Source organism: Heliangelus exortis, chromosome 2 (assembly GCF_036169615.1).
Source record: "Heliangelus exortis chromosome 2, bHelExo1.hap1, whole genome shotgun sequence".
Lineage (NCBI taxonomy): Eukaryota > Metazoa > Chordata > Aves > Apodiformes > Trochilidae > Heliangelus > Heliangelus exortis.
Window position 1 is genome coordinate 45,088,401 of NC_092423.1, and position 21,920 is coordinate 45,110,320.

A 21,920-nucleotide genomic window follows, 5' to 3' on the forward strand; every position below is an offset into this window, starting at 1 on the left:
TGGGATAGTTTTTCCTCAGGGACAGCAGAAGGCATCCCCTCGGCCTGAAGAGCACTTCCGAGTGCATTCAAACAGTGAAGGTGGACGGGACACCTCACCGCAGCCCTGATGAGCGTAGAGCCCACCTCATCGCGGTCCTGCCCGGCTGTGAGCAGGTGCCGGGATGTGATGGCACCCGCAGCCATCGGCTCCATCCTCCTGGACACCGTTGGATTTTGGATACCTGCAAACCAAAACCCACCCGAACTCCTCTGGGGCTCCGAAGTGCGCGGCGAAGCCCATCTGTTCCCCGCGAAAAAAACAAAAAAACCAAACCAAGTTCGTTTTCCCTCACAAAACGCGCATTTCCCGCCCCCGCACGCCCGAGACGTCAATGCGCACCAGGCACTGCCGCGCCCCGGCCGTGCCACACACGGGGCCCTGCAGCACCCCGGCGGCTGCCCCGCTGCTCGCCACTGGTGTCGGGGATCCCCCAGCGGGTTTCCAGCGGGGCAGGGAAGGGCCGGGCCGGGCCAGGAAGCGCAGAGCTCCTCGCATTGCCTCCCGCCGCCTCTCACTTCCTAGTTCCTCTCCGCGACCGCCCCACCTCCTCGCCGAGCCAGCGTAAGGGGCGGCGGGAGAGGGAGGGAGGAAAGGAGGAAGGGGCGGGCTGGGCTGGGCTGAAGGGGGGGTTGAAGGGAGGGAGGGACGGAGGAGAGCGGGCGGTTCCGCTGCCGCCGCCGGGCGCGGGCTCCCCGGTGCGGCGGGGCGGATGGGGCGCGGCGCTGCGTGGCGGCGTGCGCGCGCGGCGTGGGGGCGGCGGGGTACGCGCCGGACCCGCGGCGGCCTGTGGGGTAGGTGGTGTGACCGGCGTGGGAGGGGGAGGTGGGAGGAGGCGGGCAGGTGCGGGCTGGATGAGAGAGAGGGGCGGGAGCGGGCCGCTGGCGCCCGCCTGGTGGGAGTAGCGCGGCCATCCCGCCGCCAGGGCTGAGGCGGGGGCCCCCACCCGCCGCCTGCGCCGTGTGTGACCCACCGAGCGCCCCCCGGTCCTGGTCCTACGCCCGGTGTCCGCTCATCGCGGAGCCCCTTGGCTGCGAGGCGGCGCGGCGGGCCGAGGAGCGCTCGATGCCCCGCTTCCCTCCGACGGGGCCCCGGGCAGGGTCTGGGCGTGCGGGGCGGCGGGTCGCGTCCCGCAGCGGCGGCTTTTGGGTCTGTCGGCGGCGGTGGGAAAAGGGGAGGGGGGCTCCTTGCCGCCTTCTGGTACCACCGGCGTCCAGCGCTAGGCTTTAAATACTGCCCGGCTAAATATGTTAACACCGGGCTACATACGTGATTCAGGTCTGCCCCGGGAGCCGTTCAGAGAGCGGAACGTCCCCTCGGCAGGGAATTTGAACTCGGCGCCTCCAGCAATTTCGTCGGGGTCCTCTGTGGTCTGTTGCCGAGTGGCAGTGAAGAAAGGGGGTCCTGTAATCTCCTAATGAATTTCGGTGACGAAACGAGGTCCTGTAATCTCTTAATGAGTTTCAGTGATGAAACGCACCCGTCGGCGAGCGGCTGGACGGTGGAGCCGACCCTCTTAGAGCTTCAGAGGTTGCCGTGGTCACCCGGCGTGTGACTGCGGCTGTCCCATGGGACCGCAGAACAGTTGCGACTTAAGCATCGGGAGTAGTCTGTGTTGAAACCATGGCGCTGTGCTGGGTGTAGTTGAAATGGACGGTGAGTTACAATCTTGATAGGAGGTAATCTTGGACTGTTTCTGAACATCAGCTTCTAAGTGTAACCGGAGTACTTCTGAAAAGTGATTTTTAGGAAGAAGCACTCGTGATAGCTCGTTAGGAAACAGTCTTCAAGAAAACAGGCACAAGGGGGGAGGAGGAGGAGGAGGCAGCAGCAGTCTGGTCTCTTACGTGCTCTCCTGCTGCCTGTGACCAGTGAGGGATGCGAGGTGAACACCAGAGCTGGGTTAGATTTCTTTCCTTTGGTCCTGATTTGAAGAGAGAAACTGATTTTTTTTTTTTTTTTTTTTTTTTTGAGTGAGAGAGAGATCTGAAGGAATGGAGCCCAAATTCGGATGGTTGTTCTGATACTGTGGGATCCCAGAGAGGGGGTTGGTGGGGTGCAATGAGTGACTGCCTTCAGTGCCTGGTGGTGCAGCTAGCAAGGATATAGTGAGTAATGTGTTTTTCTTTGCTTAGTGAAAACAACGAGTAAGTCTTTTGTCATTATATCAGTCAGTCATTATGAGGGAGCGTTGCAGTGATTAGAGTCATTATAAGGGAAGCCACATGCTAATTCATGCATCTTTGAAAATGCAGCCCATGTGCAATAAAGATCCGGTCCTTCAAACACTTCTGTCAGTGTAGCTCTTCAGTGCTGTCTCACCAACAATAGTATTTGTCATACCAATGGGAGCTGCTTGTGGTAGTAAGTTGTGTTTGACTGAATGTTCACTGAGATTTAGAAGGTATGACCAGAACCTCTCTGTGGTTATAGGTTAAAAAGACAAATGTGAAGTCTACCTAGAAGTTAGAATATTTTTTCTCCAACACGTAGCACATTTCTGCTTCCTTTTTAGTTTTTATTTGAAGTACTGTACTTACAGACAAAGTCTGGGTTTTTGTTTTAAATTGCTTGTTTGGTGGTGGACAAAAATGTCAAAGTGTAATTTAACACAACTTTTTGGGAGCAGGTTGCAGGAAGATGAATGTTTAATTCCTCAGCGGATGCTGATCTGCTGGGCCTGATTAGTTATGTGTCTTTTCTGGGTAGTTTCTTTGTGTCAGCAAAGGGGAACCACTGACAGTATCCATGTAGCCTGGGCAGTGTTAACTTTGGTGAATCTCTTTCTCACATCTGATATGAATTTATTTTTCTTGGTTGGTGGGTTGCTGTGCATCTCAAACAGAACAGGAGCTAGCAGTGTTGCAGTCAATGCAGTTTAAACCCGTGTGTTGCATTATTTCAGGAAAACTTGCTTGTGCAGCCATGAAGCTTGCTCATAATGCCATTCCCCATATCTATAACATGATATCCCTCCTGTAGCAGAGACTGCAGGATAGGTAGTGAGCACCCACACTGGTGTCAGTCTGAAAATGGCCTTGGCTGTAGCTCAGCCAGTCTCTGCAGATGTTAATTGACTGAGCTTATGGTTTACTGTCATCCCTCTGCAGTGTAGACATGACCCTTTTCTTAGGGCAATCTTCTGGAATACAGTTTTTCTGTCATCCTGAAAGAAAGCAGCAGGTAAAGTAAAATACAACAAGACAGAAAAGCTTGTTGTCAGTTTTTATTTCCCAGTGCTTAGCTGGTAGAAGCGAATGAGATGTGAATGATGGTACCTTGAGCATCAGATTTGATCTCTGCATGTAACTAACCTGAAACTTCAGGTAGCATTAGAGAAAATGAAAAGTTAGAGCTTTCCTAATTAGAGCTGTGTATTTCCTGTGTTGTGCAGACAATAAGGGAAAAAAATAGCCTGCAACTTGACTGGAACTGCAGTGCAGCAACCCTGCCAGTAACACTTTACACATTGTCCTTCCGAGAGGGAGTCCAAAAGAGAAAGACAGCTTGCCTTTGCAGGCTGCCGGTGCCAGAGGCCTCCTCCTACAGCAGTAGTTCCCAGCTAGTGAGATGCAGGGTGCAGCTAGATACTGGCTCTTATTCCACGGGAGTGCTGGCAGATTAACTCCTTTCTCCTGCTTCTGGGTGTGCCCCAGGGTGGGCCAGGATGTGCTTGGGAGTGCTTCTGGAGACTGGAGAGTTTTATCTAGGTTTATAGCCCCGTATCTCTTCACTGCACCAGGTTACAAGGTGACCATACAGAACTGGTGCTGTCATGGGAGAAGAATAGGACTGCAAGGAGATTTGGGGGGGGGGGGGGAGGGAAAAGCAAAAGCAGAGAATAGGGTAGTGAAGAAAGGAAATGAGAATGATGACAACGGCAGCAGGGTTCATCTGGAAAAGTGTTGGGAATTGCCATTCCAGGAGCTGTAATATTAAGTAAAACAAGGACACAGAAAACTCAGTGTTAATACCCTTGGACAAGAGAGGAATGTTGAATGGGAGGAAATGCAAGGCTCTTGTTGATGCTTTTGCTGTTAGCTGGGTGTTGTTTTTTAAGTTCTGCTGCAAGTTTTGCAATAACGCGGAACTGACAGGGGTGACCAACCTTAAACCTGGTACAGTGTGCAGAAATTGAAACAAATGGGCTCAAGTTCAAACAGTAAGGGTGAATAGAGGTAATGCAAAGTACTACGCTATTTAAAAACAAACAGAAAGACAAGGAAACATTTAACACTGCCTGGTGGGAGGGCAGTAGTACCTTGCCACATCTGCAGAGATCAGAGGGCTGTAGCAGGCAATAAAGGGAGATAGGAATGTGATATACACCTTTGTTCTTTGCAGTGACTACCTGAATCACTGATGTCCAGTATATCACAGAGCAGATAAGCAATATACTCTGTATTGCAGTTAACCTGGTCTCCTGCTCTCAGTATTTTGAAGGATAACAAAATTAATGTTTATGTACAGAATTTGTATTTTTTTATGGAGACAGGGATCACTTGTTAACCTCACCAAGGTGGATCTTGACAAGCATCACTTTCACTTCCACCCTTTTCAGGGTAAAGGTGATAATTTTTTTTTGGACCCTGTTTCACTAAATGTGCTATTTTAATTTGTGCCTCGTGTTATTATATATTTGGCTTAGATTCCTGCTTAGGTGTAAAGCTTAAAATATAATGCCTTACAGCTTTCATACCTGTATCTTCCCTACCCCTTAGAAGTACAGACTACAAGTGAGGCAATAAAATAGAGAGTCTGAGTGACTTGTTCATGCATGTGAAGGGAGGACTGTAGTAGAAGCAGGTGAGAGTCAAATCCCACGTTAGACCACCTGAGTGAAAATGTCTATCCTATAGTTATGGTATCCTTTCTGCCTTGAAAGATAATATTCAGAATATCTTTTTTAGCCTAGGATGCCAGCCTCTTACTGTTATTAAAACACTAAAGCTTGCGACTGCTTCTCTGGAAAACATGTGCCTTATGCCATGAAAGCAGTGCAGTTTAAAAACAGATGATAAAAATAGTACCAGCTGTATAGACAAACATTCCCCCTTAATTTTTGTCTTTCCCTTTGAAAAAAAAAAAAAAAAAAGTTGATACAGGGCAAAACGAGAAATTAAATTCCCTTAGTCCAGTAATTTGCTGCTTTAAATTCAGAGTCTTGCACCAAAATTGCACAGATGTCTAGGAGACCTGGACAGCTTCTCCTGTTTTGTTTCTCATAAGGCTGTCTATTCAGGAAAGTGCAATGCTGTGGGAGAGCATTACACCCCCAGTTGTTCTCTGCTTCCCAGGGCAGTCCCTTCTGCAAGACTGCTCTTTCCTTCTGATGCTTACTCCAGATAGTGGCAATGCCACAAAACTGGTTTGTATTTATATATTGAGGATTAATGGGTCTCTTTTTACATGAGTAAAGTCGCTTGTGTGTATTTATCAGGAAATTGTAAGACTGAAGTGACAGACTGTCTCAGTTGCCCTTGCAGCTCTGATAACCGTAAGTTATTTTGCAATGGTTCATACTGAATGACGGTTTTATGGAACACCTTCCCTGTCTGTGGCTTTTTGATCAAAAGCTTATTGCAGCCACTAGCCTTGTGATCAACCCAATCCTGACCTTAGTCTCTGTTGCCCTTGTGACTTGTGTCCTGCTCCTAGACGTTGCCCCAATTTTGTCACTCATCCCCAGTGGTTCAGTGTCTCTGTAGCTGGAACAGTGTCTTTGTCTCCTCTCCTTTGCTCAGGCTTGCAGCTGATAGGCTTTGCAGGTGGGAGTGCAATCACTTACCAGATAACACAAACTCCTGGGTCAGTCTTTATTGCATTATGATTTATTTATACAATACATATCCATTAGTTAAACAGAAATGATATAGGCATTAACGAGGAAGCTGTTACCATCTGTCCTAAGAGGTTGTGTACCACAAACAGTAGCGTAGGAGAAAACAATATTTTTAACAGGGAAATTGTGGCCTTTATTTCCTTGCGGTTCTTCTAGTGGAATTCCGCTGTCAATATTGAAGTTGTTTCTTGTTTGCAGTGTTGTAAATGAGAAGAACTGAGGGGTTTGTGTCTCGTGTGGCTATGTCTCTTTTGAGCCCAGCGGTCTCTGCCCCAGTCCAGCCCTCAAGATGGAATTTCTGTATCTGACAAGATGTCTTTGAGGTAATTTCTACCTCCCCATGCTCTCGTAAGGAAGAAGTTCCCTCTGCTCCTGTTCCAGTGTATTCTTCAGAAATGCACAACTTCAATTAAATCCCCCCCGCTGATAAGATGCCTCTAGTAAAAATAAAAACATGATTGTAGTGTGATACATTTTTACTAAGGTCTTGTTCATTCATGGCCTCCTCAAAATCATAAATTAAAAATAAAAAGTAATAATTGATGATTCATCAAAATAGTTAATGATGTAAGCAGTTTTCTAAACTGTGACTAGAACGCAACATTTAATATAACCGCTTACTCCCTTCACGTACAGAAAAAAATTATAACTGGGTTAGTGTTTGGTTTTGTGCATTCTCTTTCTCCATTTCCAAGGCAGGTCACCCAAGCCTATGCATTTAGCTTCAGAAAACACAGCTTTGTAATTTTAAAAGATTATTTCTAATGGTTTTAATGTGATTCACAATCACATACTGATTTCTTTATGCCATTTTTCTTCAGTATGGAAACCAAAGCTGTTGAAATTGCCTGACTTCAGTAGCCAAAGGATTTTGGGGAATCTGAGATTTTTGTGAGCTGCTTGCTGAAAGCAAAAGCATTAGCTGGTAATGTAGCACTTGCACTGAAACTGTACCACCTAGTATGGCTGGAATTTCCAGGAGAAAAATGAAAAATTACCTGCAGTAGGCATGATCCTGTTACCCTGCTCCCGAGGTGGCCAAAATAGGGCTAGCAGTACTGACTTGGCCTTGTGACATTTTGATCAGAGTCATCGGGTGTCCCATCAGTGCAGCGTTAAGCCCCGTGCCTGATCCTTCTCTGTTGCTTTTGCCATTTTAACCTGAGAGGGGGTAGTTCCTGATGTGCTTGGGGCTTTGGGTTGGGATTGGTTTTATGTTGTTTGGGTTTTTTTGTTTTGTTTTGTTTTTACCATCTGAGGTGTTCCACACATATTCCAATGAAAGTGCAGCTCTCTATAGCAAATTTAAGCCTGCTATTAATAGACTTGCTTTTTTTAGCTGCCTTTCTCAGCAGACCTGTTAGAAATGTCCCACTGACCCTCCAGGGTTTTGTAAGCCAGGGGCTGGAAGCTGCCCTGCTGATGGATATCTGGATGAATCTGCAGGAGGCTGCCAAAAATTCTCAGCATAGCTGGGCTGTTTTGTTCCACTCTTGCTCATCAGATAAAGCTCTTCAGGGCTTGCAAAAGCCACTAAGAAAAAATATATGGATACTGATATTTCCTTATCGTCCCTGCTAGAACTTGCTTTGGCAAGTTTTGACAGGCTTGTTGTTAGATTTGGTCTGTATGAAAGTGTGGCAGGAGAAACATAGGTAAATATCCTGTTAGAAAACACACTTTAATTTCTGTTTCAAAGGAAGATTAAACATGCAGTGTTTTAATCTGTGCCATTTTATGTGTAGGAAAATGAAATAAGTTCTAAAATGTGCTCCTGTGAACTCTTGTTTCTATCTATCTGCTTGGGGTTTGCTGGTTTTATTTAAAGGGACGTCCTGTCCTGTGGATCTAGATCACCTAGTTTAGTTGCCATGAATATAACATAGCTGATAATGTGTGTTTGCTTCATTTTGATGACTACAAAGTGTTAACTTCAGTGTCGTTTGTCAGGTCTTAAATACTGTCAATGAACTGTGTTTCTGTCTGTGCTTTAAAAGCTGTGCTGAAGTATCTCTTCAAAGTATACAAAAAGCCAAACTGAAAACCTAAAAAAATGAACATGGTCCACCCTGATCCCTTTATTTTCCTTCCTCTCCCCCCCTCCCCCCAACTCCCCAAATTGTTTTCCTATAATTGTCAGAACTTTGAAATTCACCTGGTTTGTATGACAAAATATTTAATGTAAATGGACTTGAAATAGAGGAAATGGTTGCAATGTACATGGTAATACTGTGGTTTTGCAAACTGTACCCTTGTTTGTGACTTTACTAGCATGAGTAATGACATGAGGATCACATGGGTGATGGAGTTAAACTTGGTGTAAGTTTTATAACATCAGAACTTTCAGGTACGGCTTTCAGGTACATATTGGGTGAAGGCCCACATCATTCATTAGTTATTTTTTGATACATTCTTTAGCAGTCACAGGCCATTAAAAAAGAGATTTTTAACATGGCTGACAGCAGGACAAAAGACAGTTACTTAATTTGTACAGGATGCAACAGCATATTTTAAGTATTCATTGTAGCAGGAAGTGGATTTTAATTTGTTTTATTTGCATTTCTAATGTGTATATTACATGGTTTTTAAAAAATTATTCCTGTAATGCAAAATAACTCCCAGATAAAAAAAGAGGAAAAGGCCTCTGATTTGACATGTTCTTAAGCTAAATTGATATTTGTGTTGTCATTGTGTCTCACTTGCAGCCTGATACCATGATTAAGTCCTTAAGCCCTTTGCTTTCATTGTTTACTTATTGTTTGCTCCAGAGCAGGAGGGATTGACATGTTCCATCTGTGTGTTACAAATTAAGTTCATGTGCAGCATGATGCAAGAGCAGATCAGTTAGGGCAAGTTACTCCTTCCTTTCCTCTAAATTTTTATGTTTTTTTTTTTAAGAGCGTTGATATGAAAATACCAGGTTGGACAATATAAGCAAAACCAGATGTTTGTGTATGTAAGGACAAGGAATTAAAAAAAAAATCAAACAACAGCCTGACTAACTGCATCATGTATTAGAAACTCTGAGTCTGTAAGCTCCTGTAGCTTGTGTGGTAAGATAGTATACACTAAACCACATATGTATTTCTGAAATAGTGAATGGTGTTTATGTACAGCTTTTTTTTTTTGTTTGTTTAGTTTGGGCTTTTTTCCACCTGATGATACCTCTAAAGCAAGCATTAAGTGCATTAGGTAACAACCTTGTACTCCAGCCAGAAGTCAGAATTGAAGTCTGAGCTGTGTCCTCTACGCTGCTTCTTTACTGCATTGCAGAAATGAGGCCCCAGACTTTCAGATTGAAGTGTCTCAAGGCTCCTTTCAGTTTCTACTTAAATAGTTCCCATGCAACAGCTTTTTTTTTTTTTCTTTCTTTCTTTTTTCCTCTCCAGTTTAGCTCAGTAATATGTCTGAGAAAGAGCTGTACAGCTCTTCATTGGCGTGAAACTGCTTCCTGCATTTGCAGAAGAGGTGATTTTGGTTTTATTTGACTGCTGAAGTTCAGGACCCGACCCACAGTTTCATAATTGCTATGTATTTGCCGAGCTTTCAGTAAGTCTCTACTAACACTGACCTTAAGGTGACCCTTAAAGGTCAAACTGATTCCTCTATTAGAGGAGTTTGCTTTCCCTGTGACCTTTTCATTCCTCTGCTTTGGGAAACAAAACTTCGGGGATGGGGGGAGGAGGCTCAGAGTTTAGGCAAAAGATCCTGAAAGTCTGTGGTGTTCAGGACAAAATTACACTTTGTTACTGCTCTTGACGTTTGCTTTTCATTTGTTTCTTTGCTTGGGGTTTTTTTTTTTTGTTTGTTTTTTTAAACGAACACCTACATTACCGTTTTCTTTCCTATTTTTTAGTCCAGTATGAGGTTACTGTCATCTAAGCATTGTTTAGGCATGAGTCTTTTAATTATGGCAGCTTTATTTTGAGCTGGCAAACCAGCATAACAATTTTAATAAGGTAATTAAATAATGCTATGAAGGTTAACCTGTTTCCTTGGAGGAAGGGAGGGATCTAGTCTTTAAAACACTTGTTAAGTCTGTATGAATGTATGAATACATAAGAAATTGTGAAAAGCTGTGGAAAAGGTATGTATTTACTAGTAGGTATGGATTTATCTGAACTTCGACTACTGTATTGTTGGGGTAATCACTGTTTCTGAAAATTATATAGCTCGTCTCACTGAGTATTGGGAGTTATGAGGCTAAATTATAGGTGCGGTTAAAATACAAAGTAATTACAGTGTGGTGTATGAATTTAGTGAATGAGGAGGAGAGGTGGTTTTGAGTTTGTTTTTGGCGTTTTTCTCACCAAAGTAAAGGAGGATCTGCACAAGCACATTTTTATCTTGATTTTTATATTGATTTTTCTGTTCTGTGTGATGTATATATAATTATAAGGCGGATACTCTGTAACATAAATGCACGCAACTTTCTTCAGATTCATAAAGCATCTTTAACTATCTCACTTGGTGGCATGCTACATGCTAAAAGCAGAAATATTAGAAAGCACCTAATTCTCCTATCTTATTTATACCAGTTACGTCAGAAAACAAATGTTGTGTGTGTGAATGGTCTGGTCCATCCTCTTCTGTGTGCTCCCTTGCTCTCCTGGCTTGTGCCTGTCACTGTGGCAATTGCAGTTCCAGTCTCCTCTTTTCCATGTCACTCACACTAACATGCACAAGCTCACCACAGAATCATCACATTTGGAAAAGTCCTTCAAGATCATCGAGTCCAACTGTCAACCTAGAAAAAAACACTATGCCCACTCCAGCATGTCCTGAAGTGCCTCATCTTCTTCACAGTTTTGGAATACCTCCAGGGATGGTGACTCTTCCACCTCCCTGGGCAGCCTGCTCCAGCACCTGACTACTCTTTCAGTAAAGGTTTTCTTCCTAATGTCAAGTCTAAACCTCCCCTGGCACAAGCTTGGGACATTTCCTTTAGTCCTATCCTTATTTACTTAAGAGGCCAACACCCACCTCTCTATAACTTCCTTTCAGGTAGTTGTAGAGAGCCAATAAATTTCCACATTTACATTCCATTGTAAAATTCCACAAAGTCACTTCTATGCTTGCTCTAAGGAACTAATTGTCCTCTTATGAATTGGTCCTCTTGAAATAACAACTAGAAAGCAAGCTACCATCTCCTTTCTTGTATAGGTAAGGGCAATAGCATCTCCACTGTGCTTTCCCCTTGTGCGTGGCAGAATTTAGCTTAAAATCTTTGAGAGAAGTTTAAGGTCCTAGATACTTGTGTGACCATCTCTATTATGTTTTTTAGAAAACATATTTCTTGTGGCTAGGCAACAGTATCACTTTTTCAACAGTTAAACACAGAAACAGCTTCAGCGTGAACCTCTGTGGCAGAAAGTTGGTGAATGCTCTCTCAATTAAAATGGAAAAATGCATTATATTCTTTTCTTTTCTTTTCTATTTTTCTTTTCTATTCTTTTTCTTTTCTTTTTCAAATAGGAGGAGGCTGAGATGGTTTGTTTAGGTATATGTAAGTCACTACTTGGTTCAAAATCACTGCATCCATTTTTGTAAAAGGTGGGTCTTTATTTATTTATAGATTGTAGTGGTTTTGAGCATTTGGAGTATTGTGCAAACACTTTGTCAAGAAGTGACTTTGGAAGAAGTTGCTGGGTGTATAAATAGCTGCTTTCAAAGTGCAGCATTCCAGGTGTGTTCTGCCATTGAGTGGTGGATGTTCACAGTGCGGGTTGATTAATCTCCTGCCAGAGTCTTATGAGCACCTTTTTTGTTTTCTCAAATGCCTACATTTGGTGGGAGTTATGTTGACACTACAGTAAGAGTCATGCATACCTGAAGTAGTACAGTTTATGGCTCCAAAATGGACCTTAACCCTCTGAACAAAGTGCCTGCAGAGGCAGGGAGGATAGGGCAGTGGCAGAAGATGTCACATTAGCGCCCTTATTGCAGCAAAGTGGTCTTAGCTAGAAATGCTAAAGGGGAGGTAAAATGAATGCTATCCGTGGATGGAAGAAAGGTGGTGGAAGAAGGATAGCAAAGCAGAAGACTTAAGAGGGATGGAAAACCAAAGGAGGGGGTGAGTGGGAGGCAGCTGTTGTTTGGGAAGAGCATCCTCCAGATGCTCTTCCAATACTGGAAATTCCTGTAAAGATTTTTGCCTGCTGCTTCAAGAGTTGCTGCCACTGTAACTTTGCAGTGATGTGTTTTTGCAGTTTTACTGTACGTCTACAGACAAGGAGAAAAGAAACCTCTTTTACCTGTTATGCTTACCAGTATCTGTAGGAGAGACCCCTCCCCAGTTCTGATATAGCAAAAAGGAACCTTGCCAGCTGTACCAGGTTTTTTTTCCTATATGATGGAGTCCAGTTTTTGCTTCAGTCCATGCTGTGGCTGCTTCTTTTGGCACCTACCTGATCACTGTTCTCTTCATTAAAACATCTGTTGTCTTTCATCTGGGAGGGTGGGGGTGTCACACCACTGGATTTAATGTGTAATTAACCAAGTCTTAAAAGCACTTAGAGAGTCTTCTGGGTAAGAAGTGTTCTGATAAGCGCAAGAGTTTAAGCCAATATCCATTATTTTGTGTTTTGATTTATTTATCCTTCTTGCTTTTTCAACTCACTTTCTGCAATTTGGAATTTCCCACGCGATCTTCACGCCGCCGTGCGAGTGGACCTCTTTGAGTCTTGCAAAGCAGTGAACGCTCTTTCTGACTCTCTTTCAGATGCAAGTATGGACATAATAGCCTATGATGCTTACTCCAGTCCACCGCTTCAGAGATATTGAAAGGAAACCTGAATACCTCCAGCCAGAAAAGTGTGTTCCACCTCCTAGCCGCCCTTCCCTGGGAACAATGTGGTTTATTCGAGATGGCTGTGGTATTGCATGTGCTGTCGTTACCTGGATGCTGGTGTTCTATGCCGACTTTGTAGTCCTTCTTGTCATGCTAGTTCCATCGAGAGATTATGTTTATAGTGTCATCAATGGCACACTGTTCAACACCTTGGCTTTCCTCGCTTTGGCTTCACATTTTCGTGCTATGCTGACAGATCCAGTAAGTATAAATCTCTCTGTATGTCTCGGAAAGAAACAGGCGGTGTTTTTCTTGTCTGCTTGATGTTGGGTAACTCGGTTGCTGAGTGAGTGGCAGATTTAAATAACTTGTGTGTGTCAGCCTGCTGAGTGAGGCTGCTGATGTATGCTAATTTCTCGTCCCACTCAAGTCAGATGTAAAGTCAAGTACCCAGCTTTAGGTTCCTATTGTGTGAGCAGCTTCTCTTTTTGCACTGGGAAGGAGAGTGTTTGGCTCTGTTTTTCCCTGATAGTACATCTTATGTTTGTGGTTTGTTGTGTCTTGACAAACAGGAAAGCTGGAAAAGCTGGTTTTGGTTGTGTGCCCTGGCAAGTTAATTGCTTCAGCACAGTGGAGCAAAACATGAGTTGTTTTGAAAAACCATGTTACCGTCTCACATACCAGGGATTTACTTGAGTTTATTGAGCTATGCTGAAATAAATACTATGTGAGCACCCCAAAAGCTGACAGTTGTTAGGCAGGTAGAAATTGTCAGAAATGTAAGACACCCCCCCCCTTGTTTGTCTCTGTAGCCTTGTTTGCTTTATGAGAGCTCTAGTCTGCAGCTTTCTTGTCTTTTAGCTAGTGAGAAGATACAGTTTAGTACCATGATGCTTATTCTGAGTGACCTGATGGTTTGTTTTGCTTATTAAATTCTGGATATTGGATTCAGTTTAAAACCCCATCCACATTAGTCAGTGGAAGTAAAAGCAATCCTAGGCACCTCTTGGGCCCTTTCTCCTGGTTGTTCTTGTCGCTCTTCAGAATGGCAATGTGCCTCTGTTACTGCAGTTATTTCTTCCAAATGTAATTTTCTACTTTAAGCCTTGTTAGGTGCCATTAAAACTTTAGTGTAATCTTTGTTTCTTAGTTTCTGGCTCTTCCAGAAGCCACAGCTCCTGCTGCTGGGCAGAACTGTAAGCAGCAGTCAGGGCTCTGAAACTTCTGGTCGTTGGACCTGGGAATTAGAGGCTTACAACAATTTGTTATATAGTTTATATCCTAGCGGTTCTTGTTCTTTTTAATTATTGTATACTGTGTGGCTTTAGTGCCCAGGGACCTCCAGGCCACTGGAATTATTTTGCAGAGTTAGCAGGAACTTCTGAAACAAAAGCTGTATTCTGGAGCAGGCTGGGCAAGCTGTGTTGGGAATCAGATACAATCTCTGTGCAGAGTAATTGGGAAAAGATGCATTAATGTGTAGTGTGTGGTGGGATTTACATGTGTGGATGGTGGGAGCCAGTGGAATCTAGTTATGTTTTTTAATGGGGAAATCAGCTAAACAAAATGGAGGAGGGAAGATAAAGCAAAGGGGATGCAGCAGCATCTGGCAGGCAGTGTGAGTCAGGTATGAAGGAAACTCCCAGGACATGGTTCAGAATAAAGTGGAAGTCTTATTATAAGTAAATGAACACCTAAATTCTTCAGAATTGATGGCATGGGTCATGCTTTTCAGGAACTGCTTCCTGTGTTTTCTCACTGAAAACATACCTAAGGTTTTGAGCTTTGCTGTGTGCTAAAGAGATGGAACATGAGTTGTTTCCACAAATTTTGTGGAAATTTGTCCTGACAATTTTTAAGTTGTTCAGGTCTGTTGGGAGGTTTTTGTGGAAAAACCCGAAGACTGTTCAAGAAAGCTTTATAGTACAGGTTTAATTTGCAGTTCTCTCGTTGATGTGTATTATTCCTGTTTATTGCTGTTGGAAAGTTGTATGGGTGTGTTCAAAAGAGACTGTTCCATCAAAAATGTGTTAAAATGTTACATTCCTTGTTTTATTTAAGTACAAAAGCCTCACAACCACAGAGGTGCCTTTGTGCCAGGGTACCAGCACTGATATCATATGTCACATTTCCTTACCTTTTTTGGGGTGGGTTTTGGGGGCAGTGTTGAGCAAATTTATGGCCCTAGAAAGGCTGGAAACTCTTGAACTCAGGCTCCTGAGTTCAGGAACCTGTTTGAGGACACATATTTTAAATTGGAAATTGCACAGCTAAGTATGTTTTATCTAGTCTTATTCAGATGGGAGGATTCTTAGTGTTCACAGTTTGGATGTTAAAACCCCAATTAAAATAAAAAATACACATTGGAGACATAGCTACAAGTAAATGAGGTGCTTACCAGCAACCCTTTAGTGTACACAAACAGTACTTCAGAATAAGCTGGTTCTACTGGAATACAACAATTGAGCTTTCCAGTGTGATATGAAACACTGGCATGATAAATTTTTTTACAGATATGGAGAGAGGGATAAGAATTCTTAAATATTTTAAAATTACAGTAGGATTACAAAGACCAATTGCATAAGTGAGGATTTACTGTTGTTTAAAACAAAAACCAAAAATGACCAAAATTATGTGTATGTAGCTCCATATATTAGGACCTCATTTTAATTTCTTTTCTGAATTTTCTTGCTCTTCCTGAAACTCTGTTGGTCTTAGGGAAGTTCTTATTTCTTTCCCTTTCCTCCCCTCCCATAGGATTAAGTCATCCCATTGTTCTTGGCACTTTTAGTAGCCACAGTTTAATTTATTTTTTTGTGTGTGTGTTTGGTTTTTTTTTTTTTCCTGCAGGGTGCTGTACCCAAAGGTAATGCCACCAAGGAGTTCATTGAGAGTTTACAGCTAAAGCCAGGACAGGTGGTTTACAAGTGCCCAAAGTGTTGTAGCATCAAACCTGACAGAGCACATCACTGCAGGTAAAGTCTTTTCCAAGTACTACTCTAATATCTAGACCTTAAAAGTTATCCAGTGTGCCTTGATCTAAACTTTTATTGGAGTCTGAGACTGGAGTTGTTAAATTGAGAGATTTGCACCCAAATTCAGTTGCCCATAGTGCCACACGTTCAAGCTTCTCTGAAAAGAATTTCAGGCCTTTTCTGACAAGTTTTCATCTATAGCAGGGTAGGGCCACTTCTTGCACGGTGAGAAACACTTAAAATGTTCATGACTTGCTGCCTTGACTCCAGACCTGTAATTGACATTCCATAAATTTTCATGTAAATGTGACTTAAAAAAAGACATTATATACTTGAATGCATAGAAAATCATTAAAGAAATCCGCTAAAGTGAATATAAGCTCAGTGTCCTCTCTGGTTTTGTTTTTACTCACAAACCCAAGAGAGCTTGCTTGTATTGTTCTTACTGCAAATTCTTCCAGAGGTCTCCTGAGGAGGTGAGTATGTCATACTGCTGAACAAACTTGTTCTACTGTTTGCATTTTTTGTATTTATTTTCAGACCTTTAGTTTACAAATCTTTTTCTTTTTTATTGTGGTGTTTGTTTTTTTTCCTTTATTCTAATAAAAATCAGGAGTTTTGTATTCAGCAGGAGCAATGTGATCATGGCCATCACTTATTAATGTTACTGTAAAAGCCCCTCTGACACTTCTTCAATTATGAATGAAACTTCGCATCTAAAATGGTGTCTTGCTGATGACTCACAGTGTAGGTAAATGAAAAAGGCTTTTTGGCTAAACTCAAAATCTCATCTCCTTATTTCTGTGCTTAGGATAACTTCCAGACATTAAGATTTGAGACACAGTTCCACTGAGCACTGATGCTGTTGAGAATCTTCAGTCAAAGAGCTTCTTGTGGCAGAGGGGTATTTATTAGACACACCAAGGTTGTGCATATGCATCAGCAGGAGGTACTGCTAGCTGTATGCCTGGGGGACCAGAGCACTTTTTAATTTATGTGCTATTTGTGAGTCCTCCATGCCCAGCAAAGGACTCCTGCCAGCATTTGGAAGCTGGGTGGTTGAGATGATCTGAGTACCCAGCAATCCCTCCTGCCTGTAGTTTTCAGTCTTAGTTTCCAAGCTTCTTTTTCCACCATCTAGTTTCACATTCTGCCTCTCATCCAACTGCCTTTGGTGTGGATGTATGGAATAAAACCTCTCCTCTCAGCCTTCACTGCCTCCTGCACAGAGATCACCTTTGGCTTGGCTGCTTCAGGTTGTCCCTCTGGGGAACTCAGACCCAAGAGCAACTAAAGAGGTTGCTTGGGTACCTTACCTGTTCCAGAGTCCAAGGGAAGGTGTGGATGTCTGTACAAAGTAAATTATACCACAGGGAGGCATCCTACTGCTTTACACCACCTGTCCTGCCTTCCCACTCCCTTTTTTTAAAACAAAACAAAACAAAACAAAACACACACCCTAGTAGTTAATACTTGCCATATGAAGCACGAAGTTATCTGGCAGATAAAGCATTTTTACTCTGCCAGTTGATTTTAGTCCCCATGTAGCTGAAAAATCATTTCAAGGTGCTTATTCTAGCAAAATGAGGTTTCAACTGTTTTCCACTGCCCCTGGGGCTGGCAGGTGATGGGAGTACCTGAGCCTGCCTGAGGAGCAGCAGCTCTTTGCCTGACACCATGCTGAGAGGCTGGGGTCTCCCTCTAAATCCTTGCATTTAGGATCAGGGCTATAGTGACCACTTTGTTTTTGGGCATGGCATGTATGTTCAAGGATTGCCCCCTCCTACCTCAAAGAGTGGGTGCAAAGCTGTTGTGACAGAGAGGTTTTCTAATATTTATTCATATGTGCTCATAAGAACGTGTTCATGTTTTTGTTTGAATTTCCCCACAAGTGTGTGGGTGTTAAAGTTTATTGTTTGAATTAAGGTCAAAATACTTTTTGCAATGAGGGGAAAAATAAAGTTAGCAGAGCCCTCAGTCCTTTCTGTTTCAGTGCTGCCAGAATTGTTTTGGAATGGCTGTTTCCTTTTTGGTTCTATTGTTTGATTGTTTTGGGGGTTGTGTTTTTTTCATATTTGATTTCTGTGCTTGTTTGTGCAATGTGGTATCAGGAGACTGCCTTTCGTCTCCTATCATATGAGAAAGCAGCAGGGAAAAAGAATTCCTTTATTATGTGAGTTGAAGCAGTTACTGACTAATCAAGAGAATGATGTTCAAAGTAATAATGTTTTAATTATTTGACTTCAAGACACAATGTGTAAGCTGGCAAGAATTTGAATTTTGATTTTATTACTCTGGTTTTGCGAAGGGCTTTAACATCTAATTTTACCTTGAATGTACATTGTGGTACTGTCTTCCTGACTGACTGCCACAGCTGTTTTATTCCAGTATGTGGCTTAAACCTTGATGTCAAGAATAATTTCTCAAGCTCTATTTAATTTTCTTTTTTTGCAAGTTCCTGCTATGAATCTTGGTCTTTAATGACTAACTCTGAAAAATCTATATTCAGTATTGCTTTTCGTGTCTTTCTTGGTTTCAGTTGTTTTCAATCTGTGGACATTTTCACAGACCAAACAGGTTAAAATTAAACTAAATCACAGATTTTTTTCACTTGCCCTGAATGTATTGTTCAGATCATATTTTGGCAGATCCACTGATGTGAATATTATGCTAACATGTCCTGCTTGGCATTATCTTTTACAATGCTGATTTGGTATTGTGTGGTTCTTTTGAACAGGCATAGTTAACCGCAAATATAAGTGTGGTGACCAGTAAATTTATTTAGGTTAAAATTTCACCTCTGATTCTTTCCTTTGATTTCTGTGTCCCCAAGCCCCCATGAAGTCTTGTATTTCTGGATTTAATCTGCTATAAATAAAGACTTCTATTCTTTCAGTGTTTGCAAGAGGTGTATTCGGAAAATGGACCATCACTGCCCGTGGGTCAATAACTGTGTAGGAGAGAATAACCAGAAGTACTTTGTACTGTTTACAGTAAGTATTTTGCAAGTGGTGTTTGAGGCTGTCCAGCAGGCAGCACTGAAATGCTCTCTGTGAAGCAGCTCCAAAGTCTGGCTTTCTTGTGTTTTGGTTTGTTTTTTTTTCCTCTTGTTTCAGAAGAACTTTTCAGGGAACTGTTGCAGACTTTGTTTTGCTAATTAGGGAACAACAGGGCAAAGGGAGGGGAGGGAAAGGCATCTTGGGAAGTATTTGCCAGGGTTTTGTGAGGTTTGTGTTGACTGTTGTCTTGACTGTTGTTCAGTGGGCTGTTCCGTAAAGTGAGCAGTTTTTTGTGGTTGAGCTCTTCGAGGTGTGGGCAATCCTTTTACACCTTTTTGTGGCTGGAAAGATCCTAGGCCATATGTAGGGTTCCTTAATGTTGTAGTTGTATGAGTAGCTGTGTGGGATGAAATAATAAGATCCATTGCCACATCTTAAGCAAGGAGAGGAAAGTCTGCATCCCCTTTAGCAAGAATTATCCACCTTTTATTTGCAAGCGGTTTATTTTTGTACTTGAAAACCAAGGAAGTGTTTGACTTTTCTGTGGCCTCATGAGTAAGAAAACAGGAGTGCAAACTTGAATGCTACGTATTTATGGAAGGGTTGAAATCCTTTTCATCAAAGTGAACTCAGATATCCTCTGGGAGTATCATGAACATTACAAGACTGAGTTTCAGTGATGCTCTGTTCTATTAATAAATCTTTTGAGACATCTGTAGGCATGAGGAAGAATGTTCTTATAATGCCAAGTGAAAAGGGGGAGATGTTAAGTTAAATGGAAAGGCTTACTGTTCTGTAGTGTTGTTTGTTAGGGTGTGGATTACAGAACAAACGGATTTCCCTTTCTTTCCCTTGAGCAAGGATTTTTTCATCGTAATGACTGAGCTAGGTATTTTAATCCTATCAGAAGGATTTCTGTTGCTGTTAAAACTTGGTATCTGCTTTCAAGCATGGTGTAATAAGCACTTAATAGTTGAGAGAGGAAAAAATAACAGATGCTGGGTTTGGTTTTGGTTATTCTTTTTGAGAACTGAGGAGGTGAAAGAATGGCAGTATGCTCAATTTGCAAGGAGGAACAAAATGCTTTCCTATCACCTTTTGCCCTTTCCACAGGGGGTTCTGGTAACAACTTTTCTTTCACTTGTAATATCTGCTCACCTTTGTCAGAGTCTGTAGGTTCAGGACAGTCATCTTTTTAGCCCTGTTGTGGCATATTGCAGTGTTTTTGTATCATTACATATAGTTTAAAGACTTCTCCTACAAAGTGTAAGACCTAATTTAAATCAAAAAGGATTAAGCATTAAAGCTTCAGAGAAACTTGCCATGCTAGTGTCTGCCTCAGGGAAAAACACATATTAAAAAATGCCAGTTTTCTGAAACTCATGCTGCAAAATAGATAAAGTGCTTTTTGAGGTTAAAACAAAGAAGCTGTTGTTTCTCTTGGAAACTGTAGTGTTCTCAAGAGCGAGGATGTAATCTGTGACAACGTGATACCTCTGTGTCAGAGAGCTGCTTTTCTCTGAAGGTTGCACTGTAGTCAGTGGAGATAAGGACAGTAAGCAGTGTGGAAGGCTGGGTTGGGGTGCAGAAGGCTGGGCTTTGTGCCCAGCTGGTTCTGAATTCAAGCCTCCCTCCTGTGGACCCAGGGCTGTTGATAAGGCCAGAATGATTCTGTATAGTCTTGGCATTTGCCAACTACAGGATGCCTGTTGAAAGGGGTTGGGGAGAGATTGGTGGGTTTTGGGCTAGTTTGTGATTTGGTTTTGGCTTTTTTAAGTCTTAAAACTTTGCCTTATTTAAAGTCTTAGCAGGATTTAGCAGTTCGTCTTTAAACTTACTTGATACCTATATACATCCTTTATTTTTCAGATGTATATAGCACTGATTTCACTGCATGCTCTAATCATGGTGGGATTTCACTTCTTGTATTGCTTTGAAGAAGACTGGACAAGTAAGTACTGACAAAGTATCTCATTAAAATGTCAGATTATCCTATGAATAGGACCTTATGTGGTTTCAGAAGAATGCCATCAGAGCATAAATATACTTTATTTATTTATTTTAATTATAAATTCTGGAACTTCATAGTTCTTTCTGACCTGCTGGGATCTCTGTCCTGAAAATTCGTGTTTCAATTTAAACCTGATACTGCCTAGGGAGAAGCTGAGATGTAATGACACCTAGATAGTATTTGTACGTGTTGACATGAGCACAGCCCTAGCTTCCTGAATGCCAACACAAGATAAGAAGAATGTGTATGCTCTTTTTAAAAGGGTACTGTGAATCATTCTTGCAAGACTGCCAAGAAAACATGCTAACTCAGATCCAAAAATCCACCCTCACAAGAACAAACAATTCCTTTGCACACAAGAAAGAAAAAAACTCTAACAAACAAACTAAAAAACCCATCCCTCACTCTGAAGTAGCCAGTGAGTAAATTTTTACAAAGCTCGCTGTGTTTTTAATAATACAAATGGATATAGGAAATCCTCTGGGTAATACACTGGGTTAAACAGCAAGCTGTCAAAGAATGTGTGTGCAGATGTATGTGCTGCTTGTGGATTTTTTATGGAAGAGCATTAGCTTTGTTTTTCTTGGAATTTCAGTTGTGTCATTCAGTATAATGACCTGTTTAAATCTGTAATACTGCAGGACTGAATTTGGCAAGGTCATTCTGCAGTTTGAAACTTGGTAAAACAGCTGCCCCTGTCACTGAGCATGTCTAGATGTGGCTACAGTGGGTGAGTCCCTAGGGGAAGGATACATCAGAAGAGAGAGCTCCCTTTGCCCACCCTCTCAGAGCCTGTATCTAGGGGGGAAGCACTTTCCCACCTGGCCCAGGTTTAGGTGGCAAAACAGAGCAGTTATGAAAGATGGATCTCTTTTTGGAGCTGCCTTGGATCTGTGCTGATTGTGTTAGCCCCTGGTTATGGTGTATCTGTTAAAACTTAGCTTCTCATGAGAAAAATAGGGGTTCAGCGGTACTCATTCTTGGATTTAAAAAAAAATTTTGGAGGTATTCTGACATTTACAACACTATGATTTTGTCCTATAACATTTTCCTTTTATAGTTACCACCACAGATTTTTTTGTAAGCTGTTGCCTAAATTTGCAATATAGAGTTTGAGGAATTTGGCTTAATCTGCACTTCTGTAGGTTATGACTTAGAGCAGTTATGAACAGAAGCTTACTCTGCTTTAATGTTGGTGCTACAGAAATATTCATTCCTGTGTCTTCACCATCAGCTTGAGATTTCTAATGGGACTTTATCACTG

General features: G+C 42.2%; 1 protein-coding gene across 4 annotated transcripts in view; it reads left to right on the forward strand.

The window, feature by feature from the left end:
• The first annotated feature begins 693 nt into the window (after nucleotides 1–693).
• The window catches only part of ZDHHC3 (zinc finger DHHC-type palmitoyltransferase 3), a 33,297-nt gene continuing 12,070 nt past the window's right edge, over nucleotides 694–21,920 (forward strand). For 3 of the 4 annotated variants that reach the window (XM_071735868.1, XM_071735871.1, XM_071735872.1), the window contains exons 1-5: nucleotides 694–833; nucleotides 12,603–12,932; nucleotides 15,522–15,646; nucleotides 18,543–18,639; nucleotides 20,515–20,596. In XM_071735868.1, coding sequence (XP_071591969.1) covers nucleotides 12,627–12,932; nucleotides 15,522–15,646; nucleotides 18,543–18,639; nucleotides 20,515–20,596 — 610 coding nt within the window. In that variant the 5' untranslated portion in view covers nucleotides 694–833; nucleotides 12,603–12,626. Of the gene's footprint in view, nucleotides 834–1,506; nucleotides 1,696–12,602; nucleotides 12,933–15,521; nucleotides 15,647–18,542; nucleotides 18,640–20,514; nucleotides 20,597–21,920 lie in introns of all 4 variants that reach the window. The other variant, XM_071735869.1, reaches the window with a different exon arrangement.